Source organism: Pteronotus mesoamericanus, unplaced genomic scaffold (genome assembly GCF_021234165.1).
Source record: "Pteronotus mesoamericanus isolate MK-2021 breed Mesoamerican mustached bat unplaced genomic scaffold, CSHL_Meso_final contig_347, whole genome shotgun sequence".
NCBI classification, from domain to species: domain Eukaryota; kingdom Metazoa; phylum Chordata; class Mammalia; order Chiroptera; family Mormoopidae; genus Pteronotus; species Pteronotus mesoamericanus.
The window spans coordinates 12,191,155-12,216,827 of NW_026555137.1; the positions used below are offsets into that span (position 1 = coordinate 12,191,155).

At 39.3% G+C, this 25,673-nt stretch overlaps 1 protein-coding gene across 2 annotated transcripts in view; it reads left to right on the forward strand.

The window, feature by feature from the left end:
* Window positions 1–25,673, forward strand: part of SMYD3 (SET and MYND domain containing 3) — a 454,179-nt gene that overhangs the window by 81,199 nt on the left and 347,307 nt on the right. For both annotated transcript variants that reach the window (XM_054576680.1, XM_054576681.1), the window contains exons 3-5: window positions 798–905; window positions 2,525–2,582; window positions 5,933–6,069. In XM_054576680.1, coding sequence (XP_054432655.1) covers window positions 798–905; window positions 2,525–2,582; window positions 5,933–6,069 — 303 coding nt within the window. The remainder of the gene's footprint in view (window positions 1–797; window positions 906–2,524; window positions 2,583–5,932; window positions 6,070–25,673) is intronic.

Below are 25,673 nucleotides of genomic sequence, written 5' to 3' on the forward strand. Positions count from 1 at the left end.
GGCGTGGCATTTCTGACCCATTTCTGACCCAAGACTCAGAGAGCGCATGTCCTTCCCTTCGGCCCCCTGACCCCTCGTGTTGCAAGGTTGGTGGACGGCTCACGGGTGTCTCAGCCACACCAGCACAGGGCTGGGATCGTGGGTCCAGTGACCGTATCATTTACCATCCACCCTACCCTTTTCTGAATGAAAGGGGGCCCTATTTGTAATCAGGCCAGGACAATGTATAAGACACTGCTGGGCAAACCGGACATTTGGTCACTTTAGCTAACAACCCCTTTTCTGCATTCTCTTCAGTAACAAAATACACCTTTTGTATTTTGTGTTAAGCTGGCCCTCCTCTCTAGCAGCAGAGGGATTCAGAAGGCGCTCTGCCCTGCTGTGATTTTCCTGTACCGTGTTTTATTTTCTAATTTGGAGTGTATTTTCTTTTCGTATTCAAAATCACTGTCTATTTTTGAACCCTATATAATCAGCTAACAGACTGCCTTATGAATTATTAAGTACGTCATAATGATTCTTTCTTTAAACTCCACCAGCCAGGTGGTAACCTGGGGGCAAATTAAAGGACAGAACTGAGGCGGAGGCTCTCAGGGCCTGTGCCTGGTAACACTGCATGCATGGCGAAGGCTGAACCCGGATCATCAGCGGCTTTAAAACATCGCTTTCATTTTTCTATTTTGCAGTTGTATTTAGGCTGTTGAAATTAATGTTGATAACTTTTGACGTTCAAAACCAGTGTAAATGAAAGTTAAATGTTTATGTCTTGTATGTTCTCCCCACCTTTGTCTTAACAGAAAAAAGCTTGGCCAGACCACAAGCGGGAATGCAAATGCCTTAAAAGCTGCAAACCCCGATATCCTCCGGATTCTGTCCGACTTCTGGGCAGAGTTGTTGTCAGACTTGTGAGTATAGAACTTGTGAAATATTCGTGGGCTTTAATTTAACAAAAGCACTCGCAGTTGTATGCATTATTCTTATTTAAGGCTGAATTTAAACCCAGGTGAAGGTAGAAGGTGGATGATTCCAGGGAGTATTGTAAGACAAACATGCTGTTCTCCTGTTCCTCCCAGTGGTGGTGGCAGCAACGATGTGCAGTCCCTCTTTGAAGGCCCTGCGTGTGATCTCCTGGGGCCGGAGACACCAGGTCCTCCATTAGTCACATGAGATGTTAGTAATAATGCCTGTTGTGCTGCCTTGGTTGCTTTTCTACTGTGAAGCAATGCACGGGGCGTGCATATCGTTTTTTTTTTTTTTGTTTTTTTTGCTGCCTCTTCAAGTGAGATTTTAATTTGATGATAATTAATCTTACTGGAAGAATACTCGTCTTTTTACCTACGGTCAAGATTCATTGAGATTGTTTCTGCAGTTCTTGTCCTTACTGTGCCAGAGCAGCGGGCGGGCTCCGTGGAACCCCCTCTGGTGACACCTTCAGGTGTTTTGCGTCAGGCTCGCGCATGACTCTCCTCCTCAGATGGTTGCAGGCACCAGCTCTCTCCTGTCCTGTTTTTTTAAATTTTTTAATTGACTATAAAATTTTATAGGGGTTTTTAAGAATGTAAAAATTTGATTATCTACCTAAAACTATTAACAATGTTACACATCTTCTTAATTTTTAAAAAAATGGATTTGCAATACCAAATGATCATTGTCTTTGGACCTAATATACGATAGACATACTTACTGCTATTTTCAAATGCGTGCATTCTGTCAAACTAAAAAACACAGCTTTATTTCAAAGCATTAATGAAGTCAGAGCAGCTGTGTCTTTAAGCATTATTTTAACCACTGGATACGAAAAGTATGGTAACTATTATATTTGAATGGGAACTTTTTTCTACGCTATTAATACTGAAGACATAGAGAACCATGGTTGGAGCAGAAAAGGGTTGCTTCAGAGCCACCCAAGGTCCTAGTTCTCAGTCTCCACCGCTGAGACGGACTCTACTTGTTCCACTGAGTCAAAATCTAATAGTAAGCAATTGTAACGATAGTCACTGTCTTCTGAGCGCCTGCTGTTTCCAGGCCCTGTGGTAATTGCTTTGCATGACAGACCCCTCTGCGTCCCCACAGCAGCCTGGTGATCCGGTGCTGTCTTTACTCCTACGTTCCAATAAGGAAATTGCCTCCTCTTGACTCAGCTTAAGTAACTTGCCCGAGGCTGTACAGTGTGCAATAAATTATTATTTTTATTCATCAATCTTTGCTTTTTATGGTAATTTTTAATAAAATCCTAACAATGACACAAGTTGTGTGGGTAGAGCTGTGGAAAAATATAAAAGTAGGAGAACTTGTAAAAGAGTTTTGCACTTGGAAATTAAGCTGGTGAATTTTATAACTTTTAAAGTTGTTACTGATAAAATAATTCAGCTCTCAGAAAGTGATGAACAGAGGAATATGCTGTATAGAATTTTTTTTTTATGAAATAGACTTTCATTTAAATGTCTAAAGATACTCGAATATATTCATTTAAAGATTGGAAAACTTGAAATGGTTTTTGGTTGTTTTTCCCTTTACTTCATAGATGGAGGAAACCCCCTCTGAATCGGAGAAACTTTACTCATTTTATGATCTGGAATCAAGTAAGTGATTGTCCACCAGCATCTAAAAAATAATTCCTGTCATTTATTTGCTGAGCTGGTGAATTGCTTTATTGCTTTTTTGGGGGTCTCTCTGCTGTGTGAGGAAAATCTGACATCAGCTTACGCGGTGTGTTCCGCGGCAGCTCTGGCCGTGTAGGAGCTGAAGTGCCAGGTTAGGCCGCGAGGGGCGTGTCACCTCTAGTCCAGGCGACACAGTCCCTGCTTCTCTGCTTTCCCCTCCCGTATTCCCTTCTTCCGCCCTCGGTTTCTTTCTGATGGCGGGGAACAGGGACGCGAGCCCGCTGGGGCGGGGTCGCAGGGAGCGTGCAGGCTCCCCGCGCTTTCGGTGATGGGGGAGGAGCAGGAGAGCCGACTGAGGCTGCCAGGCACCTGGGGCACCGTCCCGGCCCTCCCGGCCCTCCCGGCCCTCCCGGCCGTGCTGTGTGGGACAGGGCAGGGCTTTACAAATCTGAGCGTTAAGTAAACATAGGGGTTAATTTTCTTTCGTATCAGCACAGCTCCTCTCCATTGAGGTTGTGAATAACCTCACCCCAAAGTAGCCAGAGCTCCTAGAGTGAATTTGCTACACAGTTTAACATTTCTGGATGGAGACAAATCTAGTGTAGACTCAGGGCTATCGGATCCTAAGGCCAGTGATAGTAAATTATTATTTAAGAGTCACCCATGATTAGAGAGGTGCAAATCAAAACTACAGTGAGATCCCCATCTCACACCCATTAAGATGGCAATTATTAAAAAAAAAGAGAGGAAACCATGAGTGTTGGCGAGGACGTGCAGAAATGGGAACCCTTGTCCCCCCGTTGGTAGGAATGTAGAATGATATGGCTGTTGTGGCTAACAGTATGGAAGTGCCTCAAAAAAATTAAAAATAGAATTACCATATGACCCTGGATTCTGGTTATACACTCATAAGGATTGAAAGCAAATATTTACCCATTCATATTTATAGCAGTATTATTCACAGTAAGTAAAACACAGAAGCAACCCAAGGGTCCGTGAATGGAGGAATGAATAAACAAAATGTGTTATATGTACACAGTGGAATATTATTCAGCCTTAAAAAGGAAGGAGATTCTGACATTATGCTACAATATGGATGAACCTTGACCACGTTATGCTAAGTGAAGAAATAAGCTAATGACAAAACGGCAAATACTGCATGATTCCACTTACGTGAAGGTCTTAGAGCAGTCAAAGTCATAAAGACAGAAGGTGAAATGGTGGTTACCAGGGGGTCTGGGGAGGGGTGAACGGGACGTTACCGTTTAATGGTTAGTGAGTTACAGTTTCACAAGATGGAAAGTGTTGTGGAGATGGATGGCGGCGGGGTTTGCGTATCAGCGTGGGGCATTTGGTACCACTGAACTGTACGCTTAGAAATGGTAAAGATGGCAGATTTTATGTTTTGTGTATTTTACCACAGTTTTAAAAAGAGGAAAAAAGAAACCACAGGGTTATTTGTTCTGTTGAACAAGTAATTTAAAGAAAATGTGTAGATTTGACATGAGCAACAGAGTTATGCTGTAGTTCAACTGATACGTCCTTTCAAGTTTTAATAGAGAACTAATTAGTCATTTTTTCCTTGACATATTACTGCTCGGTAATTAACATCTCTTGCAGTGAGTTTCACTATTAACATTGGCCCTTCTCAGCAGCGGTGTCAGATATGCCGCCTTCAGTGAAATGCTCTCAAGCAGTATTAATTGAATTGTGCACTCTTAGCCTTAACACCCCTTTGTGGTATAAATTAAACTGAATTTTTTAAAAAGATGAACTTTTGATCTTTTTCTTATATAATTCCCTTTAGTGTTTCATATAATAATGGCTTGGTGATGATGAACTCCTTTATTTTTACCTTGTTTGGGAAGCACTTTATCTGCCTTTTCAATTCTAAATGATAGCTTTGCTGAATAGAGTAATTTAGGTTGTAGGTCCTTGCTTTTCCTCATATTGAATACTTCTTGCCAGCTCCTTCTAGCCTGCAAAATTTCGTTTGAGAAATCAGCTGACAGTCTTATGGGAACTCTTTTGTAGGTAACTATCTGCTTTTCTTTTGCTGCTTTTAAGATTCTCTCCTTATCTTTACTCTTTGGCAATTTAATTATGATGTCTTGGAGTGTACCTGTTTGCGTCCATCTTGTTTGGGACTCTGTGCTTCCTGGACTTGTATGTCTATTTCTTCACCAAATTAGGGAAGTTTTCTTTCATTATTTTTTCAGATAAGTTTTCAATTTCTTGCTCTTCCTTTTCTCCTTCTGGCACCCCTCTGATTTGGGTGTCGGTACGTTTAAAGTTGTCTCAGTGGTTCCTTAGTCTATCCTTGTTTTTTTGAATTTTTTTTTCTTCTTGCTCTTCTGGTTGAATGCTTTATTTTCCCTTGTGTTCCAAATCATTGATTTCATTCTCGTCTTCATCCCCTACACTGTTGGTTCAGGAACATAATCATAGACATGGAGCCCATTTAGAGGGTTATCAGTTGGGAGGGAGAAGGGGAAGAATGGGGGAAAAGGTACAGGGAATAAGAAGCATATTTGGTAGGTACAAAATAGACAGGGGGAGGTTAAGAATAGTATAGGAAATGGAGAAGCCAAAGACCTTACATGCACGACCCATGGACATGAACTAAGGGGGGAATGGCTTTAGAGAATGGGAGTAACTGATGGAAGGGACAAAGCGGGAAAAGGTGGGACAACTGTAATAGCATAATCAATAAAATAGATTAAAAAAAAAAGGTGAACTTTCTTCTTCAGTTTTGGTTGAAGCAACACCATATCTTGTTTATTCAACCAGGAAATAACTTGGAAGTTGATATTTCTTTGGTTGATCCATGTTTTCTTGTCGATATACTTCCTAATGACAAAGTTTACCAATTTGAACTTTAGCTGAATTTTTTAGTTCTCACTTTCTGAGTTATTTTTGCATGTGACATGACACTGTTTCTCAGTGATGACCTGGTTGTAAACTTTTCATGGAAAAACTTGCTTATGTTCACTGACTTATAAGCTTTCACCATGGTTTGATTATGTGTACAGGATGATGTATAAAATCTGGTAATACATATCTTTACTGATTTTTAAATGTGTTTTCATCTGTATGTGTATTTATTTTGTTTTGATAGGTTTTTGATCTTGTAGATAAACTTATAGAACTTAATCGCTAATGTATATATCATAGTTTGTAGTTGTCAGAAAATAAAAAGATACGTGTTTGCTCTCTGTCAGAATGGCATCTAGGGCAGGAAATATCTAGTTTAACAGTTACCTTTGAACACCTGAAAATTATCTACTAAAAGTTCATTGTGCGATTGTGCTATTTTCTCTTTCACAAAGATATTAATAAACTGACTGAAGATAAGAAAGAGGGCATCAGGCAACTTGCATTGACGTTTCAACATTTCATGAGAGAAGAAATACAGGATGTTTCTCAGCTGCCACCTTCCTTTGACGTTTTTGAAGCCTTTGCAAAAGTAAGTGTGAAGTTTTGTGTCTTTGCTAATGTCATAAATCAACCCTTTACTCTTCATTTTCTTGTTGATTCCTGAAAATCATGTCTTATATCACTCTCCTACTTTAATGCATAGAGAATGAAAGAATGCATCATTTATACTAAAAAGTGTATTACTTTTAATGTTTTCTCAGTATTCTTACTACCAACCCGAGTGCGTTCATTGTCAGCTCTCAAGGCATACCCTGCCATTGCGTTCATTTAATATTGTCATGGTGTTTCATCAGCAGAGCCTGTTTTTCTTTTAAATGACATTTATTGGGGTGACAATTGTTAATAAGATTCTATGTTACGAGTGTACAGTTCTGTGACACATCATCTGTATATCGCATTGTGTGCCCACCCCCCAAAGTCAAATCTTCCTGTCACCTTATATTTGACCCCCTTTACCCTTTACTAGCGCCCCCCACCCCACCTTCCTCTGGTAACCACTCTGCTGTTGTCTGTGTCTATGAGTTTTTGTATGTTTTTCTTGTTAGATTATCTATTGCTCTTAGTTTTATATCTCACATATGAGTGGAATCATATGGTTCTTAACTTTTTTTTTTGTCTGACTGAAGTGAAAAATTCATTGAATCTGTTCCTCGATTGAGCGAATTCTAAATATGAAAATATAACCACTTCTGATTTTAAAATAACGGCCTAAAATTTTGTTCAAATGTTTCAGGTCACTAAAATCGTGTATTAGAGAGAGAACATAGGTTTAATTTACTATTTGATCTGTTGTCTCTTGTTAGTGGCTACCTGAAGTACTATTTTTAGAAATGATTCTGATGGTTTTTTGGGTCCAGAGTGAAGAAGTACACTGATTGATTCTTGATATCTATCTTAATGTCCCAGGGACAGGAACAGCGGATCAGATACACCCCCATCACTACTGTGTGTTCACTGTCCTTCCTTTCTCATATCATATGTTTGGATTTGTTTAAATATTGATCACATTTTAATAACAAGTACAATTTTACATTTGAGTGTGAAATTGCCACTTATTTTAGAATTTGAAAGTACACATCTAATGACATACATATCATGCGTATTTTTAAGGTATACTTTGCAATCTGCTTATTTTCTAAGAATTTAAATCTAATTAGTGTGGTTGCTAGAGAGTTACTATTGTTTTTCTTAACTGTATTTTTATTCTTTAGAGTATGTTGTTTATGATTTTCTGGTAATGTCTTAGCAGTAAATTCTGGTTTGTCTAAAATTTAAAATAGATTTTTTAATATAATGGTTATTTATAATGCATCTGAGAAGTTTCTGATGCTGATTTCATATTCTGAAGTTTATATGCCATGGTGCACACCATATACTGTGCACGCGGACTCTTGTGGTGGTAAGCACAGTATAAAGTAACAGCTACCGAAAGATAAAAATGCACTCTAGGATAGCTGTGACTTCATTCCTAGTGTTGAGTCTGTGGCTATTCTGTGACAATTCTTTCTATTATTGGAAAATTTTCAAGCACTAATTACTGATGTTATTAGTATTCATGCAAAATGTTTTCAAATGTCTACTATTCCATGTAAAATGAGTAATATTTAAATTGCTATCTTATATTTTTGTTTATTTTAAAATAATTCTAATTTTAGGTATATTACCATGAAATTCCCTCTATATTTCATAGGGGGAAAATTGTTATTATAATTAAATGGACAAATGTTTGGTAATAGGCTATCCTTTTCCCCTCAAACTTGTATTTGTTATTGCTACAAAAGTAGAACATACTCATCTTTAAGATTTTGGAGGGAATTAGACTCATATGTGATTTCTACCTTAAATATAGGTAAATCATCAAATGAAAGCAACATTAACTGATGACCCCTATACTTGTTCAAGTTTTGTAAATATTTTATAAATTGTAGTTACTTTTCTGCTTATAAATCTGTCCTTAAACGAGATCACTTCGCTCCCCTTCCTTATTCTTTTCCTTTTCTTTCCTTTCTTTCTTTTTTTAACGAATGGAATAGCCTTACATTGAGCTAGCTGGTATTCTGCAAACCTTAGGGCTGAGCCACTGAGCTCCTGACAGGGCAAGTGTGTGCTTTTGTGAGCGTGACCGAGGCATTGGACTCCGGTGGAGAACGTGGGCGGGGAAGCTCATTCCTCTCACTGCCCTTTCTCCTCGTCTCACTGGCACAGAAATAGTCAAAGAGCAGAAATGGGCACCCCCGACTGTGCTGCCTGCAGTCGCTGCTTTTTTATGTACCCGCCGTCAGGGGTAGCCCGTGCTGACCTGCCTTCCGCCAGCGCCAGCGAATGAAGAAGCCTGGCTTCCCCTGCCTGCCGCAGAAATTCTGTTTTGTGTCTTACTTTCGGTCCTACTGATTTGTATGGGTTCAGGTTCTATACAGATTTTACACATGCTCTGCGTATGTTTTAGCTCATCTCCTTTTCATGTAAGGCATAAGGAATTCTGAGAGCTTTCCTAAATTTGTTTGTATCTTTTTTTTTTTTTTGACTTTTTGATTATGGACTTTTCAAACATACACAAAAGTAAAGACTAGGATAATGAACCCGCCTGTCTTTTGTTATTGAGCCTCTTGGTTGTCTGAGAGGTGCTTGTTACTGGATTCACTTATTAAATTAAATGGGCCTTTTTGTTTTGTATTTGAATCAATAGGCCTACTATTGATTCAGGGTTTCCAGAAGTATGTGGCTAATTCTAAATCTGAAAAGTATCTACCAAAGCAAAAAGCCTCAGTCAGAAGTCTTACTTGGAGATAGTCTTCTATTTATCAAACTTCCAACTTGGAAAGAGAAGGGGTTAGTGGAGAAGGAGAAGGTTCTTAATCCTGAGTGCGTATTTCCCTGCTGGGCTGATGGCTTTTTCTAATAGAAGACCATGATTAATTCCTCAAAAGTTGGTAGTTTATCTTTTGAACACCATGGGATTTTTCTGCTGAAAAAATAGTATGTAGCCCCGACTGGTGCAGCTCAGTGGGTTGGGTGTCCTCCCGCAAACGAAGGGGTCGCCAGGTGGATTCCTGGTTAGGACACACGCCTGGGTTGCAGGCTGGTCCCTGTTCGGGGACATGTGAGAGACAGCCAGTCGACATTTCTCATCCTCTCCCTCTCCTTCCCTTCCCCTCTCTCTAAGAATAAATAAAATCTTAAAAACAGAAAAAGAAATAATAGTATGTATCTCCTGTCAGACTAGGTTCTCAGCACTGAACGTGCTTCTGCTGCTGAAGACCTGACTTTACTTGGAAATCTTCCTCTCATCACTGCAAAGACATTATTGGGTAGCGGTTTGGGGGTGATATGGTCAAGTTTTCCTCTTTTTCCTCCACTTCCTTAGCCCTAGTATTAGTCTCCACTCCCCCCACCCCTGTGAAGAGTGATTAGGTAAAAAAAAATTTTTTCCAAAAAATCTTTTTTATTTTTTCAATTACAGTTGACATACAATATATTATTAGTTTCAGGTGTACAACATAATAATTAGACATTTAAAAAATTATGAAGTGATCATCACACTAAGTCTAGCGCCCATCTGACGCTACACACAGTTACTGCAGGATTGTTACCTGTATTCCCTCTGCTGTACTTGACATCCTTGTGGCTCTTTTGTGATCGCCAATCTGTGCTTTTTAGTCTCTTCCCCTTTTTCACATCCCCGCAACCCCTCCCCCCGGGCAGTGACCGAAATCTCTGTGTCTATGAGTTTGTTTCTCTTTTGCTTGTTTGTTGACTTGTTTTTTATATTTTACATGTAAGTCAAGTCACATGGGATCTGTCTTTCTCTGACTTATTTCACTTAGCATAATACTGTTTAGGTATTCATGTTGTTGCAAATGGCAAGATTTCATTATTTTTTCATGGTTGAGTGATGTTCCATTTTGTGGATGCACCATTTCTTCTTTATCCATTCATCTATAAATGGACACTTAGGTTGCTTCCATATCTGAGGTATTGTAAACAAGGCTGCAGTGAACATATGGATATACATGTCTTTGCGAATTAGTGTTTTGGGTTTCTTTGGATAAATACCCAGGAGTGGAATTGTTGAGTCCTTCTCTGTCTCTTGGTATAGCCTTTGTTTTAAAGTCTGTTTTGTCTGGTATAAGTAGTGCTACCCCAGCTTTCTGTTTGTGTCCATTTTCAGGGAATATCCTTTTCCAAACCTTCACTTTTAGTCTGTGTGTCTCCTATTCGAAGTGAGTCTCTCCTCGGCAGCCTACGGAAGGGTCTCCTTTATCTTATCCATTCAGCCACTCTGTGTCTTTTGATTGGAACATTTAATCCATTTAAATTACATTTAAAGTAATTATTGATAGATATGTGGTTATTGCCATTTTATTATTTATATTTTTGATCTTTTTTTTTTTTTTTTCCTTAAAAAAGTCCCATTACCATTTCTCGTAATACTGGTTTGGTGGTGATGAACTCCTTTAGCTTTCTCTTGTCTGGGAGCAATTGTAGGAGTTTGCTGTTTAAATATATTTTATTCACTTGTGAACTTGTTGCCTGGCTGTGAAATTTAAGTAGCATGAGACATAGGAATGGGGAATTTTTCTAGAAGAGGGTACGACGGAGGATTTCACGTAGGAAGTAGCAGTTGGCACTGTGACTTCCAGGAGAGGGGATGGTGCTGGGACATGGGCCAGAGTTGCGGACAGTGGCCTGGAAATGTGGCTGCTGGAGGGCTGCGTGGGGGCTGACCCGCTGAAGATCTGAAGAGGTGGTCGCTGCCTGTGGAATACATATTTCAGTTATATTTAGAACTCTTAAGTAAAAGCTTGATATTTAAAACGCTGGTTGCGCATGTTTGTATTAGCAATTTGTAAAGGTAACAGCACCTCCAGAATTTCTGTCGAGGGGCCGCTGCAGAGTGAGGGTCTGGTGGGATGGACAGACTGAAGTGATTTGCTTGAAGCTTCATTTGCACGGCAGTTTGTGTGCGTGTGCGTGTGCGTATCATGCGTTACTCCGGGGTGTGTGGCTGAATGGAAATAAAGGTGTGAGGTGTGAGGGACGCGGTGCTGGCCACTGACGCTAATGAAGGTGTCCAGAGGGTCGGGGGCACATTGCAGATGCTTGTTAGTGGAGCACAGGAGACATGCAATTATTTGTATGTTCATGAAAAATAGCGGGCAAGTTCATCTCTGCCGTCTCTTTGTTAGGTTGATTAGGGAAGAGAAGCTACATGTCTCCATCCTCAGAAGCCCCTCTTCCTTCCCATCCCACATCTTTATTTCCCCACTTCTAGCTTCACACACAATTTCCCAGTAGATTTTGAAATAGGTTCATCTTGGTATGACAGTTGCAGTGGTTCAATTTACTGATTGAGTTCTAAACATTTCCTACAAATGCAGAAAAATGTGTATATGAATGGTAATAAAGATAAACCTCAAAATCTGAGAAAATGACGGAGGACAAATTTAAATGGTACACCGAACAGTATGATGGTTAAGTCATGTTCTCAGACAAGTAAATGAAATTCTCTCAACCATAATCTCCTCATCTGTAAATGGGAATAATAAAAATAATACCGAACTTTACAGATAAAAGCACTTAGAGCGTCCTGGCTGCCCGCTGCTCCCAGCTTGATTCACATTCGACTGTAAGACTTCGGTGTTTTATGTCCCCCCCCGTGCTGTCGGATAGAAGGCCGTCTGTGACCGGTCATAAACCGGAGTCTCAGGTGGTTACAGTAGTGCCCAGGGCTGGTGTCTCTTGAGATGCTGAGAATTACCTCTCTTGTTTGAGAAGAAATTTTGCAAACAGCAAAGAGCACTTTCCTGTAGTAACTGATTTGGTTTCAGCCCGTAGCTACTGTGGACAGAAACCATATGCTGTTTGCTGCATTCATAACAACTCTATGATTTCCAAGTATTTCCTTGGGATATCATATAGGAAATGTAAAAACAAGCTTTCTCTAATGAATGAAATGATTCTCACACGTGCATCTTAAACAGATGGAATTAAATCTAAAAGTTATTCAGTTCTGTTATAATACACTGAAATGACACGGAATATATAGTAGTTCTCTATTCCATCCTTCAGAACTCACATTGATAATTGGTAATGGTTATTAATAGCTTAAACTTAATGATAGTAGCCCTGATGTTGAGCTTATTTTCTGTGCACAGAATATAGGTTTTAGAAAAATGTACTTAATTATTTTCTTCCAGAGTTGTAGCTTCCTTTTCTAAAAATGCATTTGGTAGACTAGAAATGTGATATGAGTTGAAAAATAAAGCAGAAAACAAACTGGTTGCATAAAGCGTTTCAAAAAACAGACAGTAAATTGGAAGCAGCAAGAATAAAAGCGACCTTCCCGACCACAAAGCATGTTATTGTTATTGTTTGCAGAGCTCGGCAAAGTACTTCTTAACGTCATGAAGTTGTACAACTGCCACAGAATTTTTTGATTAGAAATTCCACATGTGTTTGAGAAGATGTTCCCTCCCTTTTCCTTTCAAACAAAATAATAATTCTCCCGGTAGCATGTTTTTATTCTTTAGGCACATCTGTGACCTCCAGAACTTGCCTTTCCAAACTCTTAAGTTTTAACGCTGTTAGTGGCAGCGGGTTTTGCAATATATGCTGTGATTGTATAGCTTTGAAAGTGAGTTGAATTCTGAGTTAATTTTTTTATTTGAGCAATTTTTTTTTCATTAGAGCAACAATAGAGACTGTGTTAAAACAAGAATCTTGCTAATTCATAATATGAAAAAAAATAGAAACTAGTTTTCATTGAGATATGTTAGGAATGAGCCAAAAGAATAAACAATAATGATACTCAAGATTGGATAGTTGCATTTGACTGGTATGTGCCACTGATATAGAGTGTTAATAGATAATCTCTGTGATATTCTGCTATTGCCTCATAATTTTAGTAGTGTGTGTGTATATATATATGTGTGTGTGTGTATATATATATATATATATATCAGCATGGAGGAAAAATGACTAAATAACCATATTTTGTTCTTTTTATTTGCTGAGGAATGGTGTTCCTCAGTAAGAAGCAAGAACACGTTGTTCATGACATACTCAGTTTTTAATTTTGAAGTTCCAGTTCGGTTGGCCCTCTCCTTCTGGATGTGCTAGTGTTTTATTACTTCAGAGTTGCTGGTAGGCTAATTTGTGGGAAGAACATTACCTCCGTTGTTTTGAAAGGTCAGGGGTATGTGTGTGTATTTGCCCCTTGAGGGTTTCAAGTTCATATAGGACCAAATTTTAGAGCCTTTTGTTGATCAGCTCAGTTGGGTTCCACCACAGTAGCATGCTGTACAGTAGTAAAGAAAGCAATCTTTTGAATTAATAAAGTGATGAATTATCTAATTACAAACTTGATGTGAAATGGCAGTATGATAACTTTGACTGCATTACTAAATGATCCCAGTGACTGATCAGATGTGTCTGGGTTCCATTAAGGAAAACTATGCCATTAAATATTTAGTAGTAAAAGCGAGCAGACACTCCGGGGTAGCTAACCTGCAGTCACCGGGGTGCCTGTGTCTGGGTGTTGGGAGGTAGCTGCTGGGTGAGTATCTCTCTCGTCTGCTTGGAGCAGCTGCTAGAAAACTTAGTTACTGGGACCGTACCTCTCTTCTGGTGTTAAGTAAAGCAGGCAGAGAGCCAAGATACTTAACTGCACGCAGATCCTGACATTCTAATTACACAATGCTGATGCATTTATGATTGATATGTTTTTTCTTTATTACAGTAGATTGACTTTCCAAGTAGATTCCAGAGACAATTATTCCCAGAAATGTTCTTCTAAGTTAAGGGACATTTGTAGGACACTTGAGCTTTCTAAACAAAACAAGTCATGTGTTCTTAATGATGATATTTATTTATCATGTTCTCCAGTTTTAGCCATTCAGTTAATATTTCTCTTCATTTATGTGTAAATAACCTGTGATGAGTTGGTGTATGTTTATCATCATTAAAGGCCAGATGCCAGCTAACTTCCAAAGTTGGGAGGATAATTAGTAAATTCTTAATCAGCATTTTTATTTATACCTGTGTTGGTCAAGGTGAGTTCCTTATATAAGGCTAATGCTCTGGGTAAAACTGTGGGTGGAGAAGCGCGTGCGCCAAGCCTGGCTGCCCTGCCTGTCTGAGTGTGTAACTTGCCCTCAGTTCAGACGGAGGCGGTTACTTTCATTGCCTTGGCCTTCCCTTTGGTGACAAAAGCCTGTACTCGGGCACTTTGTCTCCCCACTGGAATGTGACTTCCTTAGAGCTAGGAATTATGTTTTATTTACTTTGAATTCCATGAAAACTGTCCTTTTTCAGTTTTAGGGAGTACACTTTATTAAATACATTTAGAAATCAATACATTACTGTAGGTATATGAGAGTGTAAAAAGAAGTCTTTCTCATAGTGAAATTGAAGAAGCTTAGCAAGTTAGTTGACAGCTCAGAATTTCAGAGGCTGACATTATCCTCAGGTCTTCGGGAAAGGATGAACCATTACCTGGATTATCCCAGAGCTAGCACCCCTTTTCTGTGAAAGCCCACACAGGCGGCGGTTTAGGGTTTGTTGGCCAAGCGGCCCCAGTGCATTGTCACTGCATCCTGGCGGCTTGTATGGCACAGCGAGAGGGCTGCTTACGGTCTCCGTGGCAACTCCTTGCCTCCTCCCTTACAGCCCAGAGCTTCTGTGGATAGTATATAAGCAAACAGGTATGACCGTGTTCCAGTAAAACTTTGTTAACAGACACTGAACACTGATTTCCCTACAATTTTCACTTATGCGTAAATATCCTTCCATTTCTTTTTCTCCCAGCTGTTTACAAATGTAAGGAAACATTCTTAGCTTGCAGGCTGTGCAGAAATGGGTGGTGGATCAGAATTAGCCTATGGGCCATTGTTTGCCAATCCTTAAATTATTGTTTTTAAGCTAAAAGCTTTTTTTTGGTGCTCAGTAGGAAACGGAGTATGGTATCAGAAGTTTCTCTAATTAAAAGATAGGATAGGAAATATTTTATCCATTACCTTTTAACAAACCATTAGTCCCACAGTGTTGCAGCACATTTGTAAGCACACTATGTGTACAATAATTGTTTATTGAGTTTTCTTTTTCACTCCAAGAAAATTTAATGCAATAACTTAAAAAATCTTTTAATTCAGTAATACAGTAGCAGACATATAGAATTTCACTTAGGATTAGGAAGAAATAAAATAGTCAAATAGAAGGAGATGCATATTGTAATAATGTTGTATCTACCTTATCATTCTTGGTTTTTTGTTTTTCTTAATTAAAGGTGTTGTATGTAATTATTTTGCCTTGAAACAGAACGTAATGATGTAATTTTCTAGTAGAATCATTCTGACCGTAGAACTCAGGTTCAGAAAGTTTTTGTTTGATTCTTCAGATCTCTCTTAGATTATGGATAGATTTTACATTGTGATTTGACTCTTTCCGTTTGAATGAGGAGGATCTCTGAGGAAACAAAAAAATATGTTGAAGAGGTATAATATTAATAGTAGTAAAAATTGTGATAAACTTCTCTGCTAAATTTTGTAACAGGCAGAAGCAGAATGATTTTTTTTTTGATGGCAGAAATGAGACATTGTTATTTGATGTGGAAAATAAGGTGATTTTAATATATTATAAAGGCAAGCAGGTAAATGAATTTGGAGATGGATTCTTGTAGGCCAGATTTAAAAAAAAAAAAAAAAAAAAGGTGTGTCCTGATCAGACAGAAAATAGCCTCTTACCGTAAGCCTCAATTTTCATTAACATTTTTATTTTCAGTACCTAATATTACACGTTTAAAGAGACAACTTAGATAAGTGCTCGTTTATAAAGCCTGATAAAGGCAGGCTAGAGAGCCCTGTCACGGAAGCAGGCTGACCCTGGCTCAGCGTTTGGGAGAACGTTGGAGTGGTGCCCTGGCGTGCCGGGCCAGGCACAGCTTAGAGCTCCGTGCCCCTGGAAGAGTTTCATTTCGGGTCAGACCCAGGTGTCGAGTAGCTGTCTCCATGAGCGCAAGGTAGGGCTAAATGATATGTAAAGTGCCCTTTGAGTTTGTGGATTCACGGTAGATACACTGTGGAAGTCTGTAGTATGTCTTCCCCGATTTTTATCCGGGCCCTGCTTATTCTGAAAGTTTCAGCTCAAATCTCTGGTGAAACGCACCGAGCTAGGATTGCTCTTTCCCTGTTGTAAAATGGGTAGTCCCTGGTAGTTTCTATGCCAGTCATTTGGGAACGGTGAGTATTCTCTCTTACTGGTTATATGTCTTCATTTCCTATGGTCCCACTCAGACTGGAGACTTTGTGAGGAGCCATGTTACCCAGTTCCTTCTTTAAGCGTGGTGCAAACATAGTTTTAGGGCTGGAAAGATCACAGAAACAATTCAGTCCAGAGTCTCCTACTCCTCCTCTTCCCATGATAGAGCACTTGCAGGTCAGAGAGGTTTTGTAGTCATTTGGTGACAAGAAAAATGCTAAATTTTAGGTCTTTTGAGCTCATTTTGATGCTCTTTCTGTTAGTTGATGACCAAGTGTTCAAGAACTGGCTTCTAGGTTGAAGTGAAAATGAGATGAGCAAACAGAACTTAACATTACAGACAACTTTTGGCAATATCTGTTCCTTATATACTTATCCGGCTTTATTGAGATGTAATTGATATATAATATTGTATAAGTTTAAGGTGTATGGTGTGTTGATTTGATATATATTGCAAAAAGACTCCGTAGTGTTAGCTAACACCTTCATCACGTCACATAATTGCCATTTCTTTATTTGTGTGGTGAGAACATTTAAGGTCGACTCTTAAACCAGCTTTTAAATATATAATAGAATATTATTAGCTCTAATCACCATGTTGTCCAGTAGATTTCCAGAACTTACTCATCTTATAGCTGGAAGTATGTACCCTTGGATCAATACCTCCTCATTTCTCACATCCTCCGTTATTTCTTATATTGAAGGTTAACAGTATAAAGTCCGAAAATTGAGAATAAATTACACCACAGGATTACTGTTATCAGCATTGGGAACTAGATTAGGTTTGTCTATAGTGATGAGTTTCAACCCCAGAGATTCTGTGTGGCTGTGCTTAAATGATGGTGGCTTTCCAAACAAGCTGTATGTCCTCCCTTCAAACAGATAACTCAGTTTTAAGCAGAACTGCCATATTGTGTAGTTGACAGTATGTGGATTTGTCTTTTGTTTCCCTCTCTTTCTCTTTTTGTCCTGTACTCAGCGAGGAAGCAACAGATATTAGACACTGGCATTGCTTCCTAGTGTGCATACCCCAATTTTATTATTTTATTTTTTTTACTCACAACGTAACAAATACAACATTTATCTCCTACAATAGACCTTTGAATTATTGTTGATATTTCCTTTTGCACGTGAGGAAATGCTTAAGGTCACATGACTTAAATCAAGGAGCCAGCGCTTCATCCTGGCTCTGTTGATTTCAGAGGTTGTTCCTATCCCATCATTCTGCATTCTGTGTTATGTTCTGTATTGGAGCTCTAATTATGAACTATTATAGGCCTGAGGAGAAAAATTCAAAGTCTGAGAAATGAGAATATTTGATAAGATTCCTATCACTAATGCTAAAGTGTTGCTCTAGGCAAAGCTTCACCTTATTTAATTAGGGTACCTGTTATCCTTCACAGAGGTGGTACATTGTGTCTTTACACACCATTCTCCTTCATCTGTTCACATTGAAAGTGCTGGCAGGTGGGTTTTTCATATCAAACGATTCTGAACTGATGCTGCCGCAATTCTCTGTGAAACTAAAGGCGATTGAAATGGAATTTGCATGGAGCCAACTGCTTTTTGAAATCTGGATTCTACAACCTTGAAGTACTGAATATTAAAACATTAATTATTTAAGAGCCTTCATTTTGGGTCTGTCTTGTTTTCCAGCTATTATTAGATGTGATTTTTTCCCCCTGTGAATCTTTAAATATTGCATTTGCACATTAAGACATTTTATGATGCAATGGAATATATATGCAATATTGGAGAAAATCCTCTTTGACCTCATTGGAACCTCTTTTTCTTATATAGGTATGTATTTGATCTTAAATTTTATACCTGATATTAATGACATAGGCAAATAATTTAGAAATATTATTTTTGAACAAATATTTGTTAGGTAACAGCAAAGTATTGGAACTTCGTGTGACTGAACTTGGCAATCGTGGGACCTATTTCAAGTTTTAATTAATATTTGGTTTTAGTTTTGATGCTTAAATGAAAAATTTACCAAGGTACAGTTAATGCAGAGCTGTTTCATTAGGATCAGTGGAATCCGGATCAGGGTTAAGAACACCATTTATAGAGCCTTCTTTTCTCCCTTCCTCACCCCCACGGTGGCAGCCTTTTGTTGCAGTAACAGCCAGCGCAGTCTCTGGCGTGTCCCCTGTGACTTGCTGGCTGAGGTTCTGGGACTGGTTTCAGCCTTCACAGCCTTTCAGAGGCCCTTGATGTTCCAGGTTTGTAGCAGAAGTTGATAAGGTGTGTTGTTTTTGTCCTCAGAAATCTTCTGTAATAGGATGTGACCGTGGGCTGGCTTGTTTTCACGTCCAAGCGACCATAGAACAGCACCTATTAAACTTCAGGCGTACAGACCTTAAGGTGTGATACTGCTCAACCTTTAGAAAACCCTTTTAATTGGCTTTTGTGGCATGACCTGCCCCCGATGCTCCTTGGCCTTTCTTACCATTTTATTTAAAAATTATATTTGCTGGTTTGTTTATTTTAACCTATTGATTGATAACATTCTACTGCTATGGCTTGACTTGTGTGCCTGTTTGCTGACAATACTCTAAGCCTCACCTTCAGCCTTGTTTTCTTCTCATCTCCAATCCGGTCTTTTCTACTTATTAATAACAGTTGTCATTGGCACGACCAGTTTTAACTTCAGATTCGTCCTGAACAATACTTAACCTCTGTCTTTTCTGCTCTAAGGCCTGTTGCTTCGCTACCTTTTCTCTTTTCTCTCTGCACCGTGGTCTCTGACGCAGCTGCACCAGCGACCTTGGGGGCACCCCTCGCTTTCCTTCCCTGCCCGGCTCATGCTGCTTTTCAGGTGTTGCTTAACTGTTCTTCTCTTTTTGTATTTTTTGCCACTGACCTAATTCAGGCCCTTTTTCTCCTGCCTGCTCTCTTCGCTTCTCACTGTTTCCCTGGACCTTAACCCATTTGTGTATACTGCCACTATATCTACGTATGTTTTAAAAAGCAGATCTGATCATTGGAATCCCCTGTGTAAAATTGTCTTGATTCCTACTGCCCATAGTTTAAAATCAAGGTTTGAAAATACAACATTTGAGGGCCCAGCAAGCCTCATCCCATGCTCCTCTCCTGCGGCGGGGCGATAGCTTAGATAGCCTACAACTTCAGGGGTGTAGCCGTTTCCCTAGCAAGTGGCGTAGTGACCAGTAAGTTGCAGGGATTCAATTATGTATGTTACCCCTTTACATTGTTTCATGGTTACTTCTATTATGTTTTTACTCCTTCACATTATTGCATTGTCAATGTGTCTCTTTAAACTACCAAATCTTGATGACACCTGAAACATTGTTGCTGCGACAGGAGTGATAAATGTAGGCATGCCAAGTGCCCTCACTGGATAGAGAATTATTTTGACAGGGTGAAGTTGTTTTTTTTTGTTTTTTTTTTTGCCAATTTGTAAAGTTGCCCATATATTTGAGAACACAGAAGGAGGGTGACAAGTTAGCAAGGCCTGGGAAGGCTGGGAGTGGGGGTGGAGGTGGGTGTGTGTGCGCGCACGCACGCAAAGAGGTAGGAATCATTGTGTTCCTTTGACTCGTCCTGAGGTAGTTTGCTTCTGTGTATGTCATTCTGATTTGACAGAGGAAGTTTTAACTTCGATTAATCAGCAGCAGCAGTAACTGAGTGGGCCGCTGCTTTATCAACATTGCTGAGTTTTATAATCAAACAGCTACAGGGATGTGATCAGATTTTGGAAATCCACTCCTGGAAGATTTTCATGTTCGCTAGTAGTCTTCAGACAGGCCTCTAGCTTTTCCTTACAGCCGTGATGATTGCTACAGAGGTAATTTTTGTGTGTGTGCTGAAAATATTTTTCTCATATCAGTGAGATTTGGATGAACTTTGTCAATTCCTCTCTCCTCAAAGTCAGCAAAGAGAAGCTTGCAAAGTCCTTCATCCTTTGCATTTTGTGGAAGTAAGGCATTATGTTCTATAATTAAAAAGTTTTATCTTACAGTTTAGTGGATTGGAAGAGTTTTTTTCCACATGACAAAGAATGCTTAGACTTGATGATTTCAAAAGTTCTTTTGAAAACAACTTCAAGTTTTCGTTCTTTTTAAAATTAAATCGTTTTGTTGTTATGCCAGTCGGTGAAAGACAAACACCATATGATCTCACCTGTAAGAGGAGTCTAATCAACTTCAAATTTTCAGTTACAAAATACAACCTTATGAGTGGTCATTCACGCCTTTACTCGTCGTTATCAGCGTTGCTTGAGTAGGATTCGAAGGGCTCCAAAGCCTTTTGCCATTTGTCGTTTCCCAAATGGTCAAGATTTCCGATTCCAACCTTGGCATATACAGTTCCTTCCATCCTTCCTGGAAAATTCTTTGTTTATTCTTCAAGATGTCCCCTTTTTTAGGAAGTCTTTTGCAACTCCTTAGGACATGTCCCATTATAGCAGGAATGGGAAAGTGAAAGTATAAACTAAAAGCAGATTTAGAAAAAAAGGTTGGGCACTTCTGTCATTGTCTCCCTCTTAGCCAGGAGCTGGCGCCCTGAGCTGGCCAGTTTCTCGCCAGAGGGAGCAGCTGGGAGACCCAGCCCGCCAGACTTGAGCAGCGGCGGGAGTGAATGGCCGCGTCTTGCGCCCAGACGCTGGGAAATCTTTCCTCCCAGTCCACTGATGGCAAACTAGGTGGTTTTGTCTCTCATCATTCTGGCCCTCTGTGAGGAATCAAAGGATTCACGGGTTTTGAGTAAGCAGATCTGAAAAAGCTGCCAAGTTACTAATTATTGCTAATTATAGCAAAATAATAAATATAAGGATGTTTATTATAGGTGTATCATATGGTATGGTTTTTCCTAAAAGTCTTGCTTTTGAATTGGCTTTCTGTAAATAATATATCAGGTTATGTGAACTAGGAAAATCTGGAGATTATCAGGGTCCTATTACAAATCTTTTCCTGGGGGAAGATTTATTTTGGTAAGTTCATTGCTCTTTTTTAAAAACCTGGATTTCCACATATTGTGTCTGTTTTTCCCCTAAAGCAGAATACATTTGCGATGAGTTAATCTGTCCCCCTCCCCTCCCGTTTGCAGGACTAAGCATTTCCTTATTAGATTCACCAGATTTTTGGGGCTCATCGCACTTACATTTCCAGATTGGGGTGTGGTCGGCCTTGCTGAATTGTAACCCGTGGGCACAGTGTTGCAGGGTTGGCCTCTCAAAGCCTCTTGACTGCGAAGCCACTCAGCAAATGGCTTTCTCTTTACCAAAACCTAATTAGTATCCCTGAGACCATTCCTGCATGAAAGACCTATTCCGCAGTCCAGCGTGGCATTTTCTAAGTAGAATTTCAAAGCCCAATGACTTCAAACAGGTTTTTAGACTGACCTCAGTCGACGCGGATCATGAGAAGCAAAATAGAATGCTGAAACTTTTCTCCTTGGTAAGCTGGGGAGTTTGGCTGTATTCACACTGCCATTGATCTCCAGGAAGCTGTTCAGTTCAGCTCTGATGTATTTGACATATTGGCGCTTTGGGCTATTTTATTTCCTTTTATGATGAACTGGCCTGACTAGAGTGGTATGATAATCAAGTGCCTGTTCTTATGTTTTTATCTGCATATATTTTATACTTTGACTTTCCGTTCGTGTTATAGTGTGGCAACATGGTTTAGTAAGTACATTGTTTTACTAGAATTTGAGCTTATTCAGTGAAATGGGAAGCCCAGACGAAGAGTTAAGGCCAACGTATTTGTTAACATTAAATATTTTTGAACAATTTACAAATACTGATTCTAGAAACAACTTTGATGTTTTACTGATTATATTAATAGATCATGAATGGCTTAAAAATCTTTTGGTATAATTAAGCCTTTAAGTCTTAGGCAAATAAGTAATTTACATTTTTTCTAGATCAATACTAGTTTGGGTGCTTATTTTTATGTTGCTTTTTTAGAATGTTGACCTAGTTCTCTGCATTTTTATTTTCAAGTGACAGCAGAATCCCAAGTATAAGAAAATGTGATTAATTCTCTCACATTGAAGTCACTTAATTGTTCTTTGCCTAACAGCTGCTTTCTATTCAGTACATTGAACATAAAAATCTTGAGTGCTTTTGTGCTATCATAAATTTTAAATGTGAACCGTTCTTCCTTTTAAGTGTCATATGTTATTGATTTGAATTTGGCAGTTTGTGGGGGGGGGTGGTTTTTCTAGACATGGCTGTTGTAGCTGGCCAGGGGGACATTCTTTCCCAGTCCCATATGCTGCGTGTCACTCTGATCCTCAGTCTTATGTGTTGACAGTAAAGAAGGGGGGTGTTGGGTTGAGTTGTTCTTCCTAAGCTCCCTTCATTCCTAGAGCATATTGGAGAAGTAGGGTCAAAACAAAGAAGTGGGACTTTTGGATATTTTAGGTCAGAAAGAAACAGCTTAATAAATTTCAGCTCAATAAAGTTGTGTTGACTGTCCACAGCACTGTGTAGAAAAAGGGTATTTTCTGCCCCGTCTGGTAGGAGACAAAAATATTCATATGAATATAAATATATAAATATGATTATATTGGAAGTTTCTTGAAAGCAGCACCGTGCCTTACTCTTTCTTTTTTTTAATGTGCATGCCAAAGTTACCACACTGCAGGCGCTCAGAATAGTCTACAGCGGACTGTGATAACTGTGACGAGCAGTCTTGTGACAGAGATTTTGTGTGGCGACATCATTTGATGTGGGCCTTCAATGGAACGCATTCTAGGCAGGAAAGTCAGCGCTCACTTCCTGGAATTCAGGAGCCACTGTTCCAAATAGGCCACTGGGGACCCTTGAACTAAGAATCAGACCATTGGGACTGTGGATGCCAATGGAGGAAGCAATCCAAGGACTTTTTTGCTGCTGGTTTCTATTTAATGAATGTGACATTTCTGGGTTTGAACAATTAATTTAATGGGGTGGTGAACATACAATGCAATATATAGTTGATGTATTATAGAATTGTACACCTGAGACCTATATAATTTTATTAACCAATGTCACCCTAATAAGTTCATTAAAAAGGTTACAATGAAAAAAAAAAAGATTTTCCTTGAAACCTGTGCCCGACGCTGTCCCAGTGGGCTCACTTCCCTCTTGGGGCCCTCGCACGCCATTTGCCCCTCCTGACCCTGATGGGCGCCCCTAACTCATGAGAATGTTTTCAAGTGGCAAGTTCAGCTCTAGGCTTTTGTTTCTTTATTTTGCTTTTTGTTTTCTGTTTTTCAAAATAAACTGAGAAGGATCTATAAAAAGACACGTGGAGAAAAAGGAGCCTTGGTCTCAGGGAGTTTGTATTCCTTGGAAGAAGCAACATTCAAAAAGGAGATGTCCAACATATAAAAGTTCAGAGACTGTAAAGGGGGATAAATTTAGCATTGAATTTCAGCAGTTAGAAATTCCTTGGTGCCATTTTTATTCTTCATGTGGAGTGAAAGTATGAATACTTTTATTTTTCCGATTTAGAATAGAAGCTGAATTATTAGGCTTTGTTATTTTTTCCAAAATAATAGTTGTCTCTCAGAATGTATTGCTCCTAATGAAAAGCTGAGTTATTCTTTTTCATTCTTTGGAAAAAAATTTGCTCCCCACCATATTTGGACTCAAAATTACTCCTATCTGATTTGGTACATTCGTCCATCAGTCCGAAAATCAGCCAGTACAATTTGGAATATTTCCTGAGGGGCCAAGAAGTCCTGTGATTGAGGATTTGGCGAAGTTGGTGACTGTGTTGTGTCCTATAGTAAATCAGTCAGATGAAGAAGCGGGCAATCAAAACGGTCTCCTCTGAGCAATCATTTGCTGCAGTTAATCCTTTGTAAAGCGTAATTTTACAACATTAACCTTAAACACTGGTGTACATATTTAATGTTGGGATTACTTTATACCTCAGTAAACTGGAAGTGTAGGTTTATTTTTTATGTATGTTGTGTGATAGCTTAGGTATTAGGGCACTAACTCAAGCAGTTATCCAATGAAAAGCCCTACCTGTTAGTGGCTCCATCATGCTGTTAAAGTATTCACTTACCAGCAGGTGAGGTGTGCGAGATGGAAACCAAATTGTGCCATTTTGAATAGAGAGCTGCTTGCATGACCATAAATGTTTATGTTCCTGGATAGGGAATATAGTTTCATGAGCATTAAAACAGTAAAATCTTAAGTCTCAGTTTAAGTTTTTAAAAATTTTAAAGAAAAATATGACACAGAAATTTGTATAAACCTTCCATTTCGATCTGCAGCAAAGGCGGGTGCAGAGTACGTTGTGCAGGGCCACTGCGCGGGCCCCCAGATCAGTGCGGTGCCCGACTCACCGTCCAGCCGCACTCCCGCAGGCGGTGGGAACGCTAGTAGTTCGGTTCGTCGTGGTGGATTGCTGCCATTGGCTGTCAGGAGTGGTGGTGGTGTGGTTTTTTTTTTTTTTTTTTTTTTAGAAACTAGAAACAAACTAACAGGGACCAGAGGGGAGCTAGTAAGGGACGAAAGAAGGGTGAGGGCCTAGTTAAAGGACAAGCACACGTGACCTGTGGACTTGGAGGACGGGGTGGGATTGCCCGCGGAAGGCGTGTCGTACAGAAGTTGGGCTGTTAGATGCCATACTCATGTACTAAGACAAGGTAATGAAGATATTCCTCGACTTAGGATGGGCCTGCGTCCTGATAAACCCCTCATAGCTTGAAAACATTGGAAGCTGAAAATGCATTCAATAGACCTAACCTGCTGAACGTCATAGTTCGGTGTAGCCTCCCTTAAATGTGCTCCAAACACTGGAATTAGCCTGCAGTCGGGCAAAATCATCTCGCTGCCGCGGTGCAGCGTTCGAGGCTGTCAAACCACATATCACTAGCCCAGGAAGAGGTCAAAATTCACAATTCAAAGTATGGTTTCTACTGAAAAATGTCAATTTCACATCATTGTAAAGTCAAAAATAAAGTAAGCTGACCATTGTTAAGCGGGGGGAAAAATCATAGGACATGCTAATGTGTTTTTTTTATAGAAAGAAACTTAAAAGTAGTTTCGATTCCTCAGATTTTCTAATTAAAAATTCTGGGGTAATTGATAAAAAGTCAAACTTCAGTTAGAATTCTCCTTCTAAATATGACTATGGAAGCTTATCTGTTGTTCTAAATTATCTTCTTCAAATAGATTTATTTCCTTTATCATCTCCTTAATATTCATTTCTTAACATATTTATGAGAAAGTAGACCTTATCTGCATATTATAAAATGGAAGCAGTCTGACTTGACATTAAAATTTTTTCTAATGTGATAAAGCTATGAAGTTACCATGGCCTCTAATATTTTATGTTAAAAGTACAATTTGTGTTATAGTGAAGATAACAGGGAAGCTCTTACCCTGAGACTTGTGCTGAAATGAAG